Source organism: Anabrus simplex, chromosome 1, assembly GCF_040414725.1.
Source record: "Anabrus simplex isolate iqAnaSimp1 chromosome 1, ASM4041472v1, whole genome shotgun sequence".
Lineage (NCBI taxonomy): Eukaryota > Metazoa > Arthropoda > Insecta > Orthoptera > Tettigoniidae > Anabrus > Anabrus simplex.
In genome coordinates this window covers 538063998-538079351 of record NC_090265.1, presented here as the reverse complement: position 1 = coordinate 538079351, position 15354 = coordinate 538063998, and the positions used below count along the sequence as shown (strand labels likewise).

Genomic DNA, 15354 nt, shown 5'->3' with positions numbered 1-15354 from the left:
AATTTTTTACCAACAGTTGTTGGACAGAAATTCTTCTTCTCCTTCTACCGCTTTTCCCACCTCTGTGGGGTCCTGTGTGTGAATTGTGTAGCACATGTGGATTTGGCCCTGTTTTACGGCCGTTAAAATCCGTTGGTAGTACGCAAGAAAATATTTAACTTCTAGTTTGCAAAACTGCAGCCTACGTATCTGGCTGTTTACCTGACAGTCGTAGTACAGGCCCTTAAACATTTCCGTCCAACAACTGTCTGATTGGCTGAATGGTCAGCATTGAGGCCTTCGGTTCAGAGGGTCCCGGCTGGGTTGGGGATTTTAATTGCATCTGATTAATTCTTCTGGCCCGGAGACTGGGTGTTTGTGTTTGTCCCAACACTTTCCTCTTCATATTTGCACAACACACTACGCTACCAACCATCACAGAAACACGCAATTGTGATTATTACATCCCTCCATCTAGGGTTGGTGTCAGGAAGATTTGATTATTAATTCAACTTCTTGTTTGCTCATTGAATAAGTGTCAGTTTCTTTCTTTTCAATACAATGTGAGAATAGTTATTAGCAAGCATTTATCTCACGTTAGTGTAAATACTTAATAGCAAGTTGTTATGAAGTCGAAGAAATATAACCTCCTTAACATCCTCACTCGACGGACGAATCGCCAAGAATGTCGTATACCTTTACTCCATATGTGTGTTGCGGATAGATTTGGAATAGAACCCACGCTTTTGACACGCATTCTAATTATTAGGAAATGTGTACTATCACCTCTAGTACACTAGCAACTAACATTTAGAAGGTAAAAAAAAAATGTTAAACTACTGGGACTCGAACCCAAGAAAAAATGCCCAAACGACCACAGCTAACCATGAAGCCTGCTGTTGACTTGCTTGTGTGCTACTCATATAGTCAGTAGTAACAACTTGCTAGATTGGGAAATCTTTTAAGAATATTGTGATAGCTGGACCGGAAGCATGCCATACTTTATAAATATATACATAGATTACATTGCAACAACTTAAATTTCGTACAACATCATGCAGATGTAAATTTATCTTTATGTGTAGCCATCTTGATTCTTACAGTAGCGTCCCCGATAGGAGCGAAGTCCCAGATAAGAGCGTAACTGCCTCTGCAACTTCGGCATAGCTAACCTTGAGAACATTCTCCCAGATTGCACATAAACGAAAGTCGTAGTACGCATTTTCAACCGAACTTCCAGATAAATGTGCTGCTAACTGACAAATGAATTTAAACCGAACTTTTATCTGGTTGTCGTAGTACAGGCCCTAAGTTAAATTTAGCGAGTAGTTCACACAGAACTGCATTTATTGCACTTGTTTTCTTGTGCTTCTTATCCGGTAACAGTGACTTTGAAAACATAATTATATGTTCCTTTAAAATGGAGATAAAAACGGACTGGAATTCCACACTGTCGTCTGCCATGCTAGGCATTGAACTACCCGGAAGTCATCGAAGTTTTATCACAGTCTAAGGTGTTATATACATGGCACGTACACGACCTTGATCAGTGACACTGAGTGGCTGCTCCAGACACTCGAGTGTACGCTGTGCTTCCGCTCTATATTTTTAATCACTGCAAATGTGGAGTGGAAGCTCATCAACTGGAAGACACTCAGACACTCAGCGAGTACACGCTCACTCGCTTAGACTCCTTTTTATTCACACCACCCAATGTGTATTTCTTAAAATGTAATGAATGTCTAGGGTTAGTTTGATTTTCTCTGAGTAGTTTAGGCTTAAGAAAGAATGTTATAATTTAAGATATAAAACCCTCCTCATAATGTCATCATCTTAAATATTACTGTTTTTACAAACACAAACTAAATTAACATTATCTGGGCAAAATAAAACTTGAAAGTGCATTCTACTTTTTCTCCAATATGAGCACTATGATTTACACCAGAAAGGAAATAAATGAAGTTGAATGTAAAGCACTAATCCCATAAAGATTAATAACATAAACAGTTATTTTGATTAGTTTTCTAGGATTGACAAGATTGTAATAAGTTTTATTTATACCTTTATATTGTCAGATTTTTTTTTTTGGAATAGCATATTGCGCCGTTCCTGCGTCCAGGGCGGGTCGCGAAGAAATCCAGACTAGCTCATTAACGATTAATTTCCAATTTCCATTTTGTTCTGAAGTCGTGGATTCGCAGAGATCACTAGACAGTTGTATTTGACGGCTGATTTCTTTTCAATAAAGTTGATGGACGTTTCCACCGCGCCAATCAATCTCGTGTAGTATAATTCGCAGTACTTAACCTAAGGTAGATTATATTAATATCTGCTTATATTAGTATAATATAAAATGCCAATAACTTTTGATTATTCTCATTTATTATAGAAAATCTAGTAAAGAAAAGAAAATGAAGTATCTTTGGAAAGAAAATATCTATCTTCAGTTAAAATTATGTTGAATCGATTAATCAAAGATCTTCGATTGTCTAAAAAAAGAAATATTTACAATTATGTACACTGAAAAGTGGAAAATAAGCCTGAAATTATTTTGTAAATTCTGTTCCTATAAATTAAAATCACATCTCTGATTCACTTAAAAAAAAAAAAAAATTAATGAAATACTATTCCTACATTAATTCTCGTTGTAAAATTTACAGATCTATCTGGAAAAATTACTAAGCATCAATTCGTTGCCTTGAATTAAATAGCCTAATCTTAAATATTTATGTCCTCACATTTCCGTATTGTCAATAATATCAAGGATATCAATCACATCAGTAATATCGGACATATCAAATATATCGAGGATAAGGATCATTTATCATTCTGGAACAGATTTTTATGGATATGTCAGGAATAAGATAAGTGATAAGTCATTTACTACATGTGCACTCTTCAAAATTATCATCTATCATCATTACCAATAGCTCATGTGGATATCTTTTTTTTTTTTAATCTGCTTTATGTCCCACCGACACAGGATGGTTTTATGGCGACGATGAGATAGGAAAGGCTTAGGAGTGGGAAGAAAGCGGCCGTGGCCTTAATTAAGGTACAGCCCCAGCAATTGTCTGGTGTGAAAATGGGAAACCATGGAAAACCATCTTCACGGCTGCCGACAGTGGGGATCGAACCCACTATCTCCCGGATGCAAGCTCACAGCTGCGCGACCCTAACCGCACGGATAATTCGCCCGGCATGAAAATAGCCTTCAAAGATTTGCATGTTGTTGTTGCTGGTTTTGAAGGCTACAACAAGGCAACAACAACATGCATATCTTACATAACACTTCACATATTAATAAAATAAACAGATACTCAAAATCAGGTGTCTACAGAATTAGAAGTAACACATGTTCAAATATTTCTTACATAGGGCAGACCGGTAGGAGTTTCAACATCAGATACTCTGAGCATTTTAACGCAGCTAAATACAACAAATTTTCAGCCATCGGCCAACATATGGTCGATTATAACCATAGTTTCACGAACATTGAAACAGACATGGACATACTCAAAATACTTAAAAAGGGACCTCTACTCAACATAATTGAGAGCTTTTACATACATTTGGATCAATATTTTAATGCCAACTACAATCTTAACTAAATTACCGAGAAAACCAACATTTTATTCGACCTTTTCATTTCCTATTATAGGAAAAAGAAATCAGCTGTTCATAACCCTTTCTTTAAATCAATTAAGGGTCCCCTTCCACCTCAAATTCCATTAACTTCCCTCTCTCCTAACCCGTCCTGAACCATTTCCCCTTCCCTCCCGTCTCCTTCCACACTCATGTCATCCTTCCCTCCGTATCCCTTCTCCTCTCTTGCTTTTCTACGGTGCGTGATGCTCACTCTGTCTGTTGCACTCCTTCCAGCAGCTCGTTCCAAAAAAGCGCAAGGTGAGTACTCGTTATTTCACCCCCCACCCCCTCCCTTAGTACTTTATCAGATTTTTCGAGTTAATTCTAATTTTGTTCTTCAGGTTCTTTGGGTTCCGACTGAATTGAGACTTTCTTTAAACACAGCAACTGTTCATGCTATATAGAACAAGTCCAGCTTTCTCAATTCGTCAAGTCTATATTGGTCATATTGAATAATTCCCTCTGTGCCATTGTGGAACTAGCTCTCAGAACTTTCCAGAAACTTAAGATTTCACTTGAATTTAATGTGCAACATGAGTTCAACCGTCAACTTAAGACTTTGGCATCAAGAAATTTTAAGCGACATCACAATGATTTTATTCATCTGTTAAGTTTAACATATTTCGGTTATACTCATTGTAACTTATGTATAAGGTTTTTACTTGTATGTCATTCCATCACCATCCATCCTCTTGTTTATCCATATTACTTCATTTTTAGATTATGTCTTTTGCTTGTAATTTTGGCTAGGCTGATGATGGTCCAAAAAACGGACTGAAACTAGTACTCGACACTATCATATTGTAATGTTTTGATAAACGTTAAATAATTTTAATTATTGAGAAGGTGGAGCAATAAATCTTGTATTCATTTTAAGTTAAGTCTTAACTCAATACGGAACCCAACCATGAAGTTTATTACTTTAAAAGAATTATGAGACGATATTTATTTTGTCTTCAGACCACTTCAGAGGTTGGTTTCCTCTCTTAAATAAGGTATGTGGATAATTTGGGTATACTTTAATGTTTTTAGTAAATTTCCAGAAATTTTGCATTACTTTTTTTAGTTTTCAAATTTTTCACTTCCTACAGCCCCACCCGTGAAGGGTTAACTTATACATACATTGCAGTTCAAGTGAAGGCCATCTCAGCACAGATCCCTACCTCATACCCACTTATTAGGATCTACAAATCTCACTTCAAATTTTCCCACATACCCACTTCATAGATTCATTTAAATCCCAGAACACACTCCAGTCAGTACCTCCCCTGCATATTATCCCACTGATAACAATGTCCATTCCCTTAAACTACTCCTGCGCTGTCCTAACAGATCCCACACATCCCCAACTATGTCAGTACCTATTCCTGTTTGCCTTACATTCTTGGTAGCACTGTGGACAATTAACACCATCTCCTTACCATTCTCCTCCACTTCTACTTTCCTCAACATCTGCTTTAACCTAATTTCTGGATAATGATCTATCCTACTTTCATTTCTTCCAGACACTTTCCCCACATACCTAACAACAAGAGCATTTCCCATGACCACAGTCTCAACCCTATCCACCACATTAGATCCCCTCCTGTCCTGTTCTACTTTACTTCCCTGGCAGCTGTAGAATCTTTCCTCCTCTCTTTGCTCTCCCTCTCACGACCATGTTGCACCTTATTATTCCTATCCTCAACTCTGTTTCCCTTCCCTTGCTCTTTCTCCGTAACACTCTTCCCGATCTTCCTTTTGCTGTGCTACCTCCAGTGACTCGTTCATTCCCCACCAATACCTCTCCTGAACTCAAACCGCAATGACAACCCTTAGCCCTCATTTTCTTTCCCTTAAAACATTACCCCACCTGATTTCCACAAGTTCTCCCCTTCCTACCAATCCCTCTTGTCTACCAACCATATGCTCTACATCGATTGAGGAAGACCTACGTTTATTGCTGTCCTCCATGAAGAGCATAATTATGTCCTTCAAAATTGCTATCCCTTCCCTCATATTCCTTAATGTCCCATCACATCCATAATCTCTACACCTGCCTCCCGAAGCCATTATTTTATCTTCTTCACAGACACACAAATGATATGAAAATATCAACAGAAATAAATTAACATATTCTATAAATAAATAAATAAATAAACAAGCAGAGAAACAAAACACAGTATACTACACAAAGATTTCATGACAATAAAGCAAGCAAGATAAAATACGAAGGTTGATCAAATATAAACAGGATTCTTGTTCCTGAATATCAACAGTTGGTAGGACTGGTCCCGCGCTTCTGGTATGCTTAGGCGGGACTGTCAGGAGTGGGGAGAACATGCTGTTAGATATTTCCCACCATTTCATCAGTAACGCTCAAGATGCCGGAGCAACATGTGCACCCCTCCACTGCGCAACGCATAATTATAAAATTTCTTGTTCGTGTAAGGAGTTACAGTGGCGGAAATTTGCCAGAGATTGACTGCACATTTCGATAATCAAACATTGTCAAGGACGCGTGTGTTTGCCTGGCATAAAAAGTTCAAGGAAGGATGAGAACGTGTGGAAAATCAACAACACGATCACCGTCCTCGGACCAACATTACAGACGAAAACATTTGTGCGGTTAAAGACATTATTGACGACGATCGATGGGCGACAGTATCAGAAATTGCAGAACAAGTCTGAATCAATTATGGGAGCTGTCAAGCGATCATCAAAAAAACCTACAGTTCTGTAAAATGTGTTCCAGATGGGTCCTTCGCCTTTTGACCGAAAATATGAAGTTGAGATGTTTGGAGGTCTGTCAGGCTTACAGCAAGTTTTGCGGAAGAAGGTGATGCATTTTTGAGTCAGATCGTCACCAGCGACAAAACGTGGGTCCACCACTACACTCCCTAATCCAAACAAGCCAGTAAGGAGTGGCGGAAAAAAGGGAAGGCAGCACCAGTGAAAGCCAAGACTTAACTGTCAGCTGGCAAGGTTCTTGCAACCGTTTTTTTCGATCAGCGAGGCATTTTGCTGATTGACTTTTTGCATGAGTGACGCACAATCAATGCTGCTTACTACTGTGAGCTGTTGAACAAGGCGAGCGTTGCACATCTCCGCAAAACACGAGATCAACCTATTCGACAGGTTATGCTACAAGTAATCAGCTTCATTTTCCGTATCAAAATTTAATCACTAAATTTTACACTACTGAGATTCTTCCACCGTTCTGATACTTTATTAAAAAAGTATTTATAAAGCATCAAAACGGTGGAAGAATCTCAATAGTGTAAAATTTAGTGTAGGTTATGCTACTCCACGACAATGCGCGGCCCCATACTGCAGCTCTGTCTCCAAGCTACAAGAAATGCACTGGACTACACTTGATTACCCTCCTTACATCTCGGACTTATCGCCCTGCGATTTCCATTTGTTCGGACCGCTTAAAGAAGCTCTAGGAGGGCAACGATTTGAAGATGACGAGAGTGTGAAAGACTTTGTGCGCAACTGGCTGTTGACATGACCCTGTTCTTTTTACGATGAGGGCAGCAAAACGCTGGAACAAAAACATTTCCAAAGCAAGAAACTATGTGGAAAAATAAATTGTAATTGTGTTTTTCTTCTTTCTTCGATTTTGGCCATCTAAGGACCACGGAAAGTAACCCTATCCATTCATCTTAATCCTTCTTTATAACTTCCAATAGTTCTTCATCCTTTCACTTTGCTGTTTCCTCCTCTCTTGTGTCCAGATGTTACTACCTTTCCTCTTGAAATTTTGTATCGATCTTCTGAAAGTTGTTCTGTCTTGTACTTTTTTTGCTACTGGCTTTACATCGCACCGACACAGAGAGGTCTTATGGCGACAACAGGGTAAGAAAGGCCTAGGAGTTGGAAGGAAGCGGTCGTGGCCTTAAGTAAGGTACAGCCCCAGCATTTGCCTGGTGTAAAAATGGGACACCATGGAAAACCATCTTCAGGGCTGCCGACAGTGGGATTCGAACCCACTATCTCCCGGATGCAAGCTCAAATGATATAGATGTTGATTCCCATAGGGAATCTGAAATATTTGTCCCGAATGAGTAAATTGATAATTCCAATATAAATGGTCAGTTATTGGACATTATAAATTTTTCAGCTAACTCATTCCTGGTTGCCAGCGTTTCACCCTCGTGTGCTAGGTTGGGCTCATCAGTTGGTACCTAGCACATCTACCAAGACGCTGGCTAGAGCATACTGTGGAGGCCGCTGCGTAGACCACTTGGAGCCACCGGCAGTGCCAATGCACTACAAGAGACTTTGTCTCATTACCAAAAATTGATGCCTGCTTGGCCATCAGATGATATAGATGTTGATTCCCATAGAGAATCTGAAATATTTGTCCCGAATGAGTAAATTGATAATTCCAATATAAATGGCCCATTATTGGACATTATAAATTTTCCAGCTAACTCATTCCTGGTTGCCAGCGTTTCGCCCTCGTGTGCTAGGTTGGGCTCATCAGTTGGTACCAAGCACACCTTCCAAGACGCTGGCTAGAACATACTGGCCCATGGCTGAAAATCTGTAATATTTCAGGACATTAACATGATCTGAGTACCTTGTATGGAAGCTCCTAGTCGTTTGACTGACATAAGATGTGTTACAATTGAGTCTATAAACACCTGACTTGGTGAACTTATTGCTATGATTAATAGGATTGGTATTGTGTAAAATATCTGTTTCTGTTACAAGTTTTGAAGGCTATTCTGATGTCATGCTTTTTAAATACGTTTCTGATTTGGCAGACTTGTTTATTATTAAACTTATTTGAGTTTTTCTTTTGTTAAGGTGGTTGAAAGTTGCTGTTTATTAATGATTTTCTCCACAAAGGAGCTGTTGTAGCCATTAAATTTAGCTATACTGTGAATGGTGTTTAATTCGTTTTAAGTTCTTTTCTTAGACAGCGGCATGCTAAAAGCGTGGTGTACCATAGTATGGTATGCTGCACATTTATGGGCAGGTGGAATCTTAATGAATTGTGTTAGCGGTTTGCGTTGGTTTTCTAAAAATTTTGTAGCTCAATGAACCAGGTTGTCTGATGATCGTTAGATGTAACTAATTGAGTTTTCTATTGTTCTCTGATTCTAGTATAAAACCTGATATGTGGGTCAATGTGATTAAGATTGGATAGTGTAGTGATGGCATCAGCTGCAATTTCACAATAGTGTCATCCACATATCTTGTCCAAGACATGCAAATTCTCAAAGTTATACAAAAAGGCCCCCTGCTCAATATTATGGAAAATTGTTTTATCCATCTGGAACTATTTTTCAATCCTAACTTCAATCAAAATGGAATTTCAGAGAAATCAAGCATTTTATATGATTTTTAATTTCTATCTTTAGTACCGGTAATCATGTCTCACATAAAAAGAATTCTTTCTTTTATAATGTTTTTAAATTCCGCTTTCAGCAGCAGTCTTTCTTTCTGCATCCTTCAGCCCCACCTTACACACCCCTTCTCTCCTTTGCCCCTACCTCCCCCACTGCTCCCTTCTTCCCCCCCTCCACCCTCATTTCCTCCTTTGTTTACATCATCTGCTTCCTACAAGAAGTCAGTGCTTGTTCCCTATCCACTCTTTTGTTTACATGGCCTGCCTGCTTCCTCCAGAAAGTCAGTGCTTGTTCTACATCAGACATTAGAGGTCAGTCTCATAAATAATTTCTCTCCCTTTTAATTTCTTGTCTGTATGTTTATTCATTCCTAATGCTATCATTTCCAGATTTACTTCCTTGCCTGAAGTCCTAAGTCAAAGACATCATATTATGACAAGAAGATCATAACCATAATTTTTGTTATTATGTGTATTTTAATGTTATAAATATTCCTGCAACATTGTCTTTATCTGGTATACATATGTTTTAGTTATCACATAATCTGTTTAATTTTTATTTGGCTGAAGATGGCTACTAAGTGACAAACTAGTACCAAGACCGATGTAATATCATTTACTTGATATATTGCATATATTCTTAACATCATCCTGACATGACGTTCCGGGTTCTCCAAAATTCAAAGTGAGTTGGCCGTGCGGTTTGGGGCGCATATCTGTGAGCTTGCATCCAGGAGAGAGTGGGTTCGAACTCCATTTTTAGCAGCCCTGAAGATGGTTTTCCATGGTTTCCCATTTCACACCAGGCTGTACCTTAAAGGCCATGGCCGCTTCCTTCTATTCCTAGGCATTTCCTATCCCATCGTCACCATGACCTATCTGCGTCGGTGCAACATAAAATAGCAAAAAAAAAAAAAAAAAAAAAGTCAAATCCACTGAAGATGGCCCATACCAAGTGTTGAAACATTAATGGTCAATAATGAAAATTTGACTCCCTCATAGAAGAAGTAGCATTGTACTGAATAAGAGGACTGCATTAAAACCTATATTATTGTACAAGAGTTTCATTAGTGATAAAGTCACTTTAGTATGGTGTTACTATACTGTAATAATAGTAATGAATCGCTGCAGAAGAGCCCTAATAGTTATGATGATGATGATGATGATGATGATGCTGGTTGTTTAACTGGGCCTAACATCGAGGTCTTCAGCCCCTAATGGTACGAAATGAAATAACAAAAAGTTCAAAATCATCCACTGACCAAAATAAAAAAATGTCATGAAGAATGAATGGATGGACATGAATCCAGAAAACAAAACAAAAAACAAACAAAAACCAGTGGATGCGACTCAAAAAGGTCATAAATAAAACTATTACTGACCCAGGGACCACTTGTAAAGATAATTCTGAATCGAGGATGCCTGATGTCTAAAGGGGTCCAAGATCCAGGTCAAGGCCCCTCAGAATGGTACTTATCGTTAGTAAAGTAGAACCATGGTATTTGTCATGTTGGGGTACTAATCAAAAGGAGCGAAGACCCATGGTGTTCCACACATGATGGTACTGCTCACAAGTATTATACGTCGTACAGGTAATGCAGACCTATGGTGTTTCTCACACAATGGCGCCACTCATAGCCAACGCAAACCGATGAGGTTCCTCACCTAGGTGTACTAACCACAGGGACTCGTACTATCCCGTGGTGTTCCTCACATAGTGGGTACTAATCACAGGCAACACAGACCCACGGTGTCGCTTATATAGTGGTACAACTCGCAGGCAATGCCCAGACCCGCGGTGTTGCTCACATGGGTATGACTCAGGGTACTGGAAATCCACCGGAGAACCAACTCACTGCTTATACTAATCACAAACCTATTTTGTACCTAATAGAGTGGTACTACTCGCAAGTAAAGGCGACCCATGGTGTTCCCCGCGTGATGGTACTAATCAAAAGTAGTTTCATGGTTCTAAGACAATAATCCCTTGGTCGCCCCTTTTAGTTGCCTCCCATGACAGGCAGGGGATACCATGGGCGTAATATTTGTCTGCGTCCCCCACCCACAGGGAGTAAAGAGAGAGAAAAAGGAAGAAGAAAGAAGGGATCCGTCACTTCGAAACATGAAGTAACAGATGAAGAAAGGTAAAGGCCACGAAGGGCGTGAAAATGAAAGACTCCCTAGGCCTCGAATGCTCTAATACCGTCGGGGTTGGAAAAGAACAAGAGTTGACCAAGGGAGGTTGGACAGGACAGACGAAAGTGAGGAGCCTGACACAAGTAAGTGGAAGCAATGCCAAGACTCAGCTAAGGGCCCCGTGGTCACCAATCCACACTACCAAGTTGAGAGTCCCTTGGGCCCCTTCTAGTCGCCACTTACGACAGGCAGGGGATACCGCGGGTGTATTCTATGTGTGCGTCCCCCACTCGCAGGGGTAGTGTGTTTGGTCCGCGAGAGGTATTTTATTTCCCTCAAGTCTGCCGGCAGCCGGTTAGGACCGCACTACCCGCCATCTGGGATGCGCCACGTGGGAGTATCACCTCTCCCCCTGCTACGCCAGCGTAGTAGGTTTGTGGCCTAATAGTTCTAGGAAGTATCATGTCGACAAAACAACTGGAACATAAATGTACCCATAAATTTTTGAAATACCAGCAATGAGAACGTTGGTTTGAAAACAAAGAAAATGGTAAAACCAAAAACTGTTGGTCCCCCTTGTCATTGTGGCTGTTTTCAAAAAGATGCTAAGGATATAACAGATATTTAGTGATTTGGGGGAAATTGAAGATTATGAACTGCAAAATAATCCTTTAAACAATCTAATAAAAAGTGTTGGTGTCAAAAGAACATTGGTGAAGAACAGACCTTCGCGAAGACTTCAACCTGTATAATATAAGCCATTTAGCACGGTGTCTCTAACAGAGTTTGTGCTGTTGCATTTAGAAATATTCAAGGCCTAAGTCAAAGAAGATTGCATAGGTACTGCGGGCAATAAAGTTGGAATATCAGGCGTCTCAGGGCCGAATTCATAGTCAGCACTTATACATAAGTGCAATAAGGGATCACTTATAATAAGTATTCACTTATATGAGTTTACATTTCATAGACAGCACTTGAAGAGCACACTCAGTGATACAGTAAGTATCACTGGAGATGTGGCAATGCTGTATATTATGCCCATGCTTCCTGGATCGTGTAGTTCTGGCTACCGTCTCTTTGCCGAATAGTGGGATGATCTATTGTGTTTTGTTTATCGAAGGATATCGCGCGTGACATTTTTGAGGTTAAAAGATCATCTATATTGTATTTGGTTATCAGAATGGATAACAAAACAGCGAGCTGAGACGGCACCTGCAAGAACTTGTGTCGAATTACCTACATATACATAATATAGAACAAACAGACCGATGCAGTTTCTCATCAGAATATGAATGACGTGGGAAAAACTTGTTGTGGACAATGCAAACTACGAAAATGCCCAGAATATAATTTTTTTCTTAATATAATATGTTTATAATTATCCAGGTACTCAAACCTATACAAATATTTATCCAAATGTAGAATATCTAGCCTTACAACGCTTTTAATGATTTGACAAATATATCCATAGCTGTTACATTGTAATAGGCCTAATTACTTCCCCAATAAAATGTAAATAGTATGTTCTGATGTGCGATGCCATAATTTCAGAAACTTCTGATATAGGGCCTAATCCGGCAAACGACTGGTTGACTAACCTGATATAATTAGCACAAATCAACCTTAAAATAAATGGTGGTAGTGCACCACGTTAATTTTTCTTGTAACTCAGTATAGTTCTTTACTATTCCATAGGCCTACAGTCTTGATTACTTATCAACTTGTAACATGTTTCCAATTAATTAAGCAAAATACCAGTAATGATGATGGTGGTGATAATAACAATAACCTGAAATTAAGCAGTGGCATAAAATCTCAAAACAATATCTTCATTAATGGTGAGATAGTGAGTCCTCTAGAAGTTATGTTCACCGTCTCACACAAAGGAACAAGAATATTCATAACTGTCACTTTACTAAAACGAAACCACCTTCAAATTGTTGGTCACATTACATTTTGAGAGGATTTTCCATCTCTACTGTGTGCACGGAAAGCATTCTGTGAATGAAATGCAACATATTCAGCAAAATCATTATCCTTCATCTTGCTGCAACGTGAGTGAGTCACTAAAATGTGCGTGAGAGGTCCACTTACAGCAATAAGTGGGACACTTAAGCAGGTAATATGAAATGAAACCTGGCTTATAAGGGGCACTTATGTATAAGTATTGTCTATGAATTCGGCCCTTAGACACTGACAAAGCGGTCATCGAAGACGTAGCCTACCAGGAAAGAACCGGAATCTGTATGGGGTGAAAGTAACTCAGCACATCATTCCTGCTCTTTTTACATGCCAGAATAATGATGCACTAACCATTTGACACCGCCACTATACATTCGACAGCACCATTTAATTTTTACTAGTTGTTAATATTAGAATTTTGACTTCTTAAAATTGACTTATTTAGCAATAATATTTATAAATATATGACAAATTTACCATTTATGATATTTTTATACACAGCAATTTGTTACACAGCATAGAAACCCTAATCTTTTTCTTCTTTCTTTTTAAAGTGGATAAATATTAATGTCCTACTTTCTCTTTCTTTCATGCAATAGTGGCTACGGCATGCAGAAGGAATGTAGGATTCCTAAATTTTAAAGCATGCTACTCGAAGTGATTTTGGTGCATATGCCATTGCTGTTATAAAGGCCACATACAGACTATGAAAAATAAATACCAAACTTATCAAGGTAAAGTTCTCCTTTCTCTTAATATTTTTCTTGAATCACACTCAAAAGTTTATTACCTGCAACTGAATCTCTCATGCAGTCTAGGCTTACTGAAAACACTAAGCACATCAATCTATCTGGTAATGAAGAGCACTATACCTATTCCAGTAAGTGTTTTCTCCCATGATCTGGAACTAGACTTCACAGGTGCAGATGGACAGGTTGCCCAGTCACATGGGAGTACCCATAAAAATATAACAATTGTTAAGCCGCAAAGTAAGATTGACAGAACGAAGAAGATTTTCCTCAGAGCCGACATTGGCTCCAAGTGTCTTGGAACTGAAGCCTCCGATTTAATGATTGGAACATCATCAGCAGTGATTGGTCCACGAGCAGGAAAACCATTGATAGCAACATCATGCTCGGTGTCATGTCCTAATGGCCTGTAGTCACCCATTTTCTGACCTAATAGGAACAAACAAAGTATTTCTAAAAATAGTTGTATAGCTCTCAAATGAAACCAACAAATATATAAAAAAATGTCGTACCGTTCCTCTTATCTACAGATTCCTTGCCAGACACTACGAATTTCCTGTTGTCATTGTGATGAACTACACTTATCAATTCCTCTTCAGATGAATCAGTATCACTGATCGATTGTGGAAGGGGAGAATATAAGGCTCCCTGGCCTGTTCCTCCTCCTGACATTTAGCGACCTGCTTCTGAAAACAGGTTCAAATATCGGTACAACACAAATGTACGTACAGATTAGGATTCCGACTATCGTTATTATCCCTTACTTACGATTTCTGAAACAAAATCACTGTCAGAAACAAACAAACGAAGTCACTAGACTAAACTTCTCCGCCATTCCTTCCCGTTTGTACACGATGACATCCGTCAAAATAAAAAAAGACAAATGTTTATGTTCGTAATTCTCTGTTAGTTTCACATAAAAGATCGTAAACACATGTCCTCTACTACGGAGACAGTTTCCTTCCTAAAGTTAGCACCAAAAGGACATTAAAAAGAACTTAACACCGCATAGGTTAGCATACTTTTCCGCACAGTTTATATACAAACCACAGCAAGAGCAGAATAACATGGAAATAAAATAAAATCTTACAAGGGTACCACACTTACCATACGAAAACATAAGGCAAGAACAACTAATAAAAGAAAAAAAATCTCTCAGGGAGTAAACAGTACATTCTCTCTGACAAAAATTAGCTCTATCTCTCGAATCTCGGACACATTGATGTATAGTGTGTCGTTACCAGCTCGTTGGTCGTTACATATCGCAGGGTGTATGACCAAATACTTTAATACACCAATACCGGACAGCTCAACATGCCTGCTACAGTGCTCTGGGTGATGATGTCAAGGTGAAACAGCGACGCCATAAATTAAGTGCCGTCTTCCGCGTCACTTTCAACAGATTAGATCCAATAAATTAAGCTCTCTATTATACGTGTGCTGCATGAAACTGCATAAATTTTTAGAGGAAACACAAAGGATATACCTTCAACCGGGGTGTCCATCATCCGAATTTAAGCCCTCTCCACCCGTCGGGAG

General features: G+C 39.0%; 1 protein-coding gene across 1 annotated transcript in view; it reads right to left on the bottom strand.

Moving 5' to 3' along the window:
* Positions 1-14779, bottom strand: part of LOC136869123 (uncharacterized) — a 76013-nt gene extending 61234 nt beyond the window's left edge. Inside the window, exons 1-3 of the mRNA XM_067144826.2 lie at positions 14584-14779; positions 14328-14501; positions 13939-14244 (exon numbers count right to left, since the gene is read on the bottom strand). Coding sequence (XP_067000927.2) covers positions 13939-14244; positions 14328-14487 — 466 coding nt within the window. The 5' untranslated portion in view covers positions 14488-14501; positions 14584-14779. The remainder of the gene's footprint in view (positions 1-13938; positions 14245-14327; positions 14502-14583) is intronic.
* Between the last annotated feature and the right edge of the window lie 575 nt (positions 14780-15354).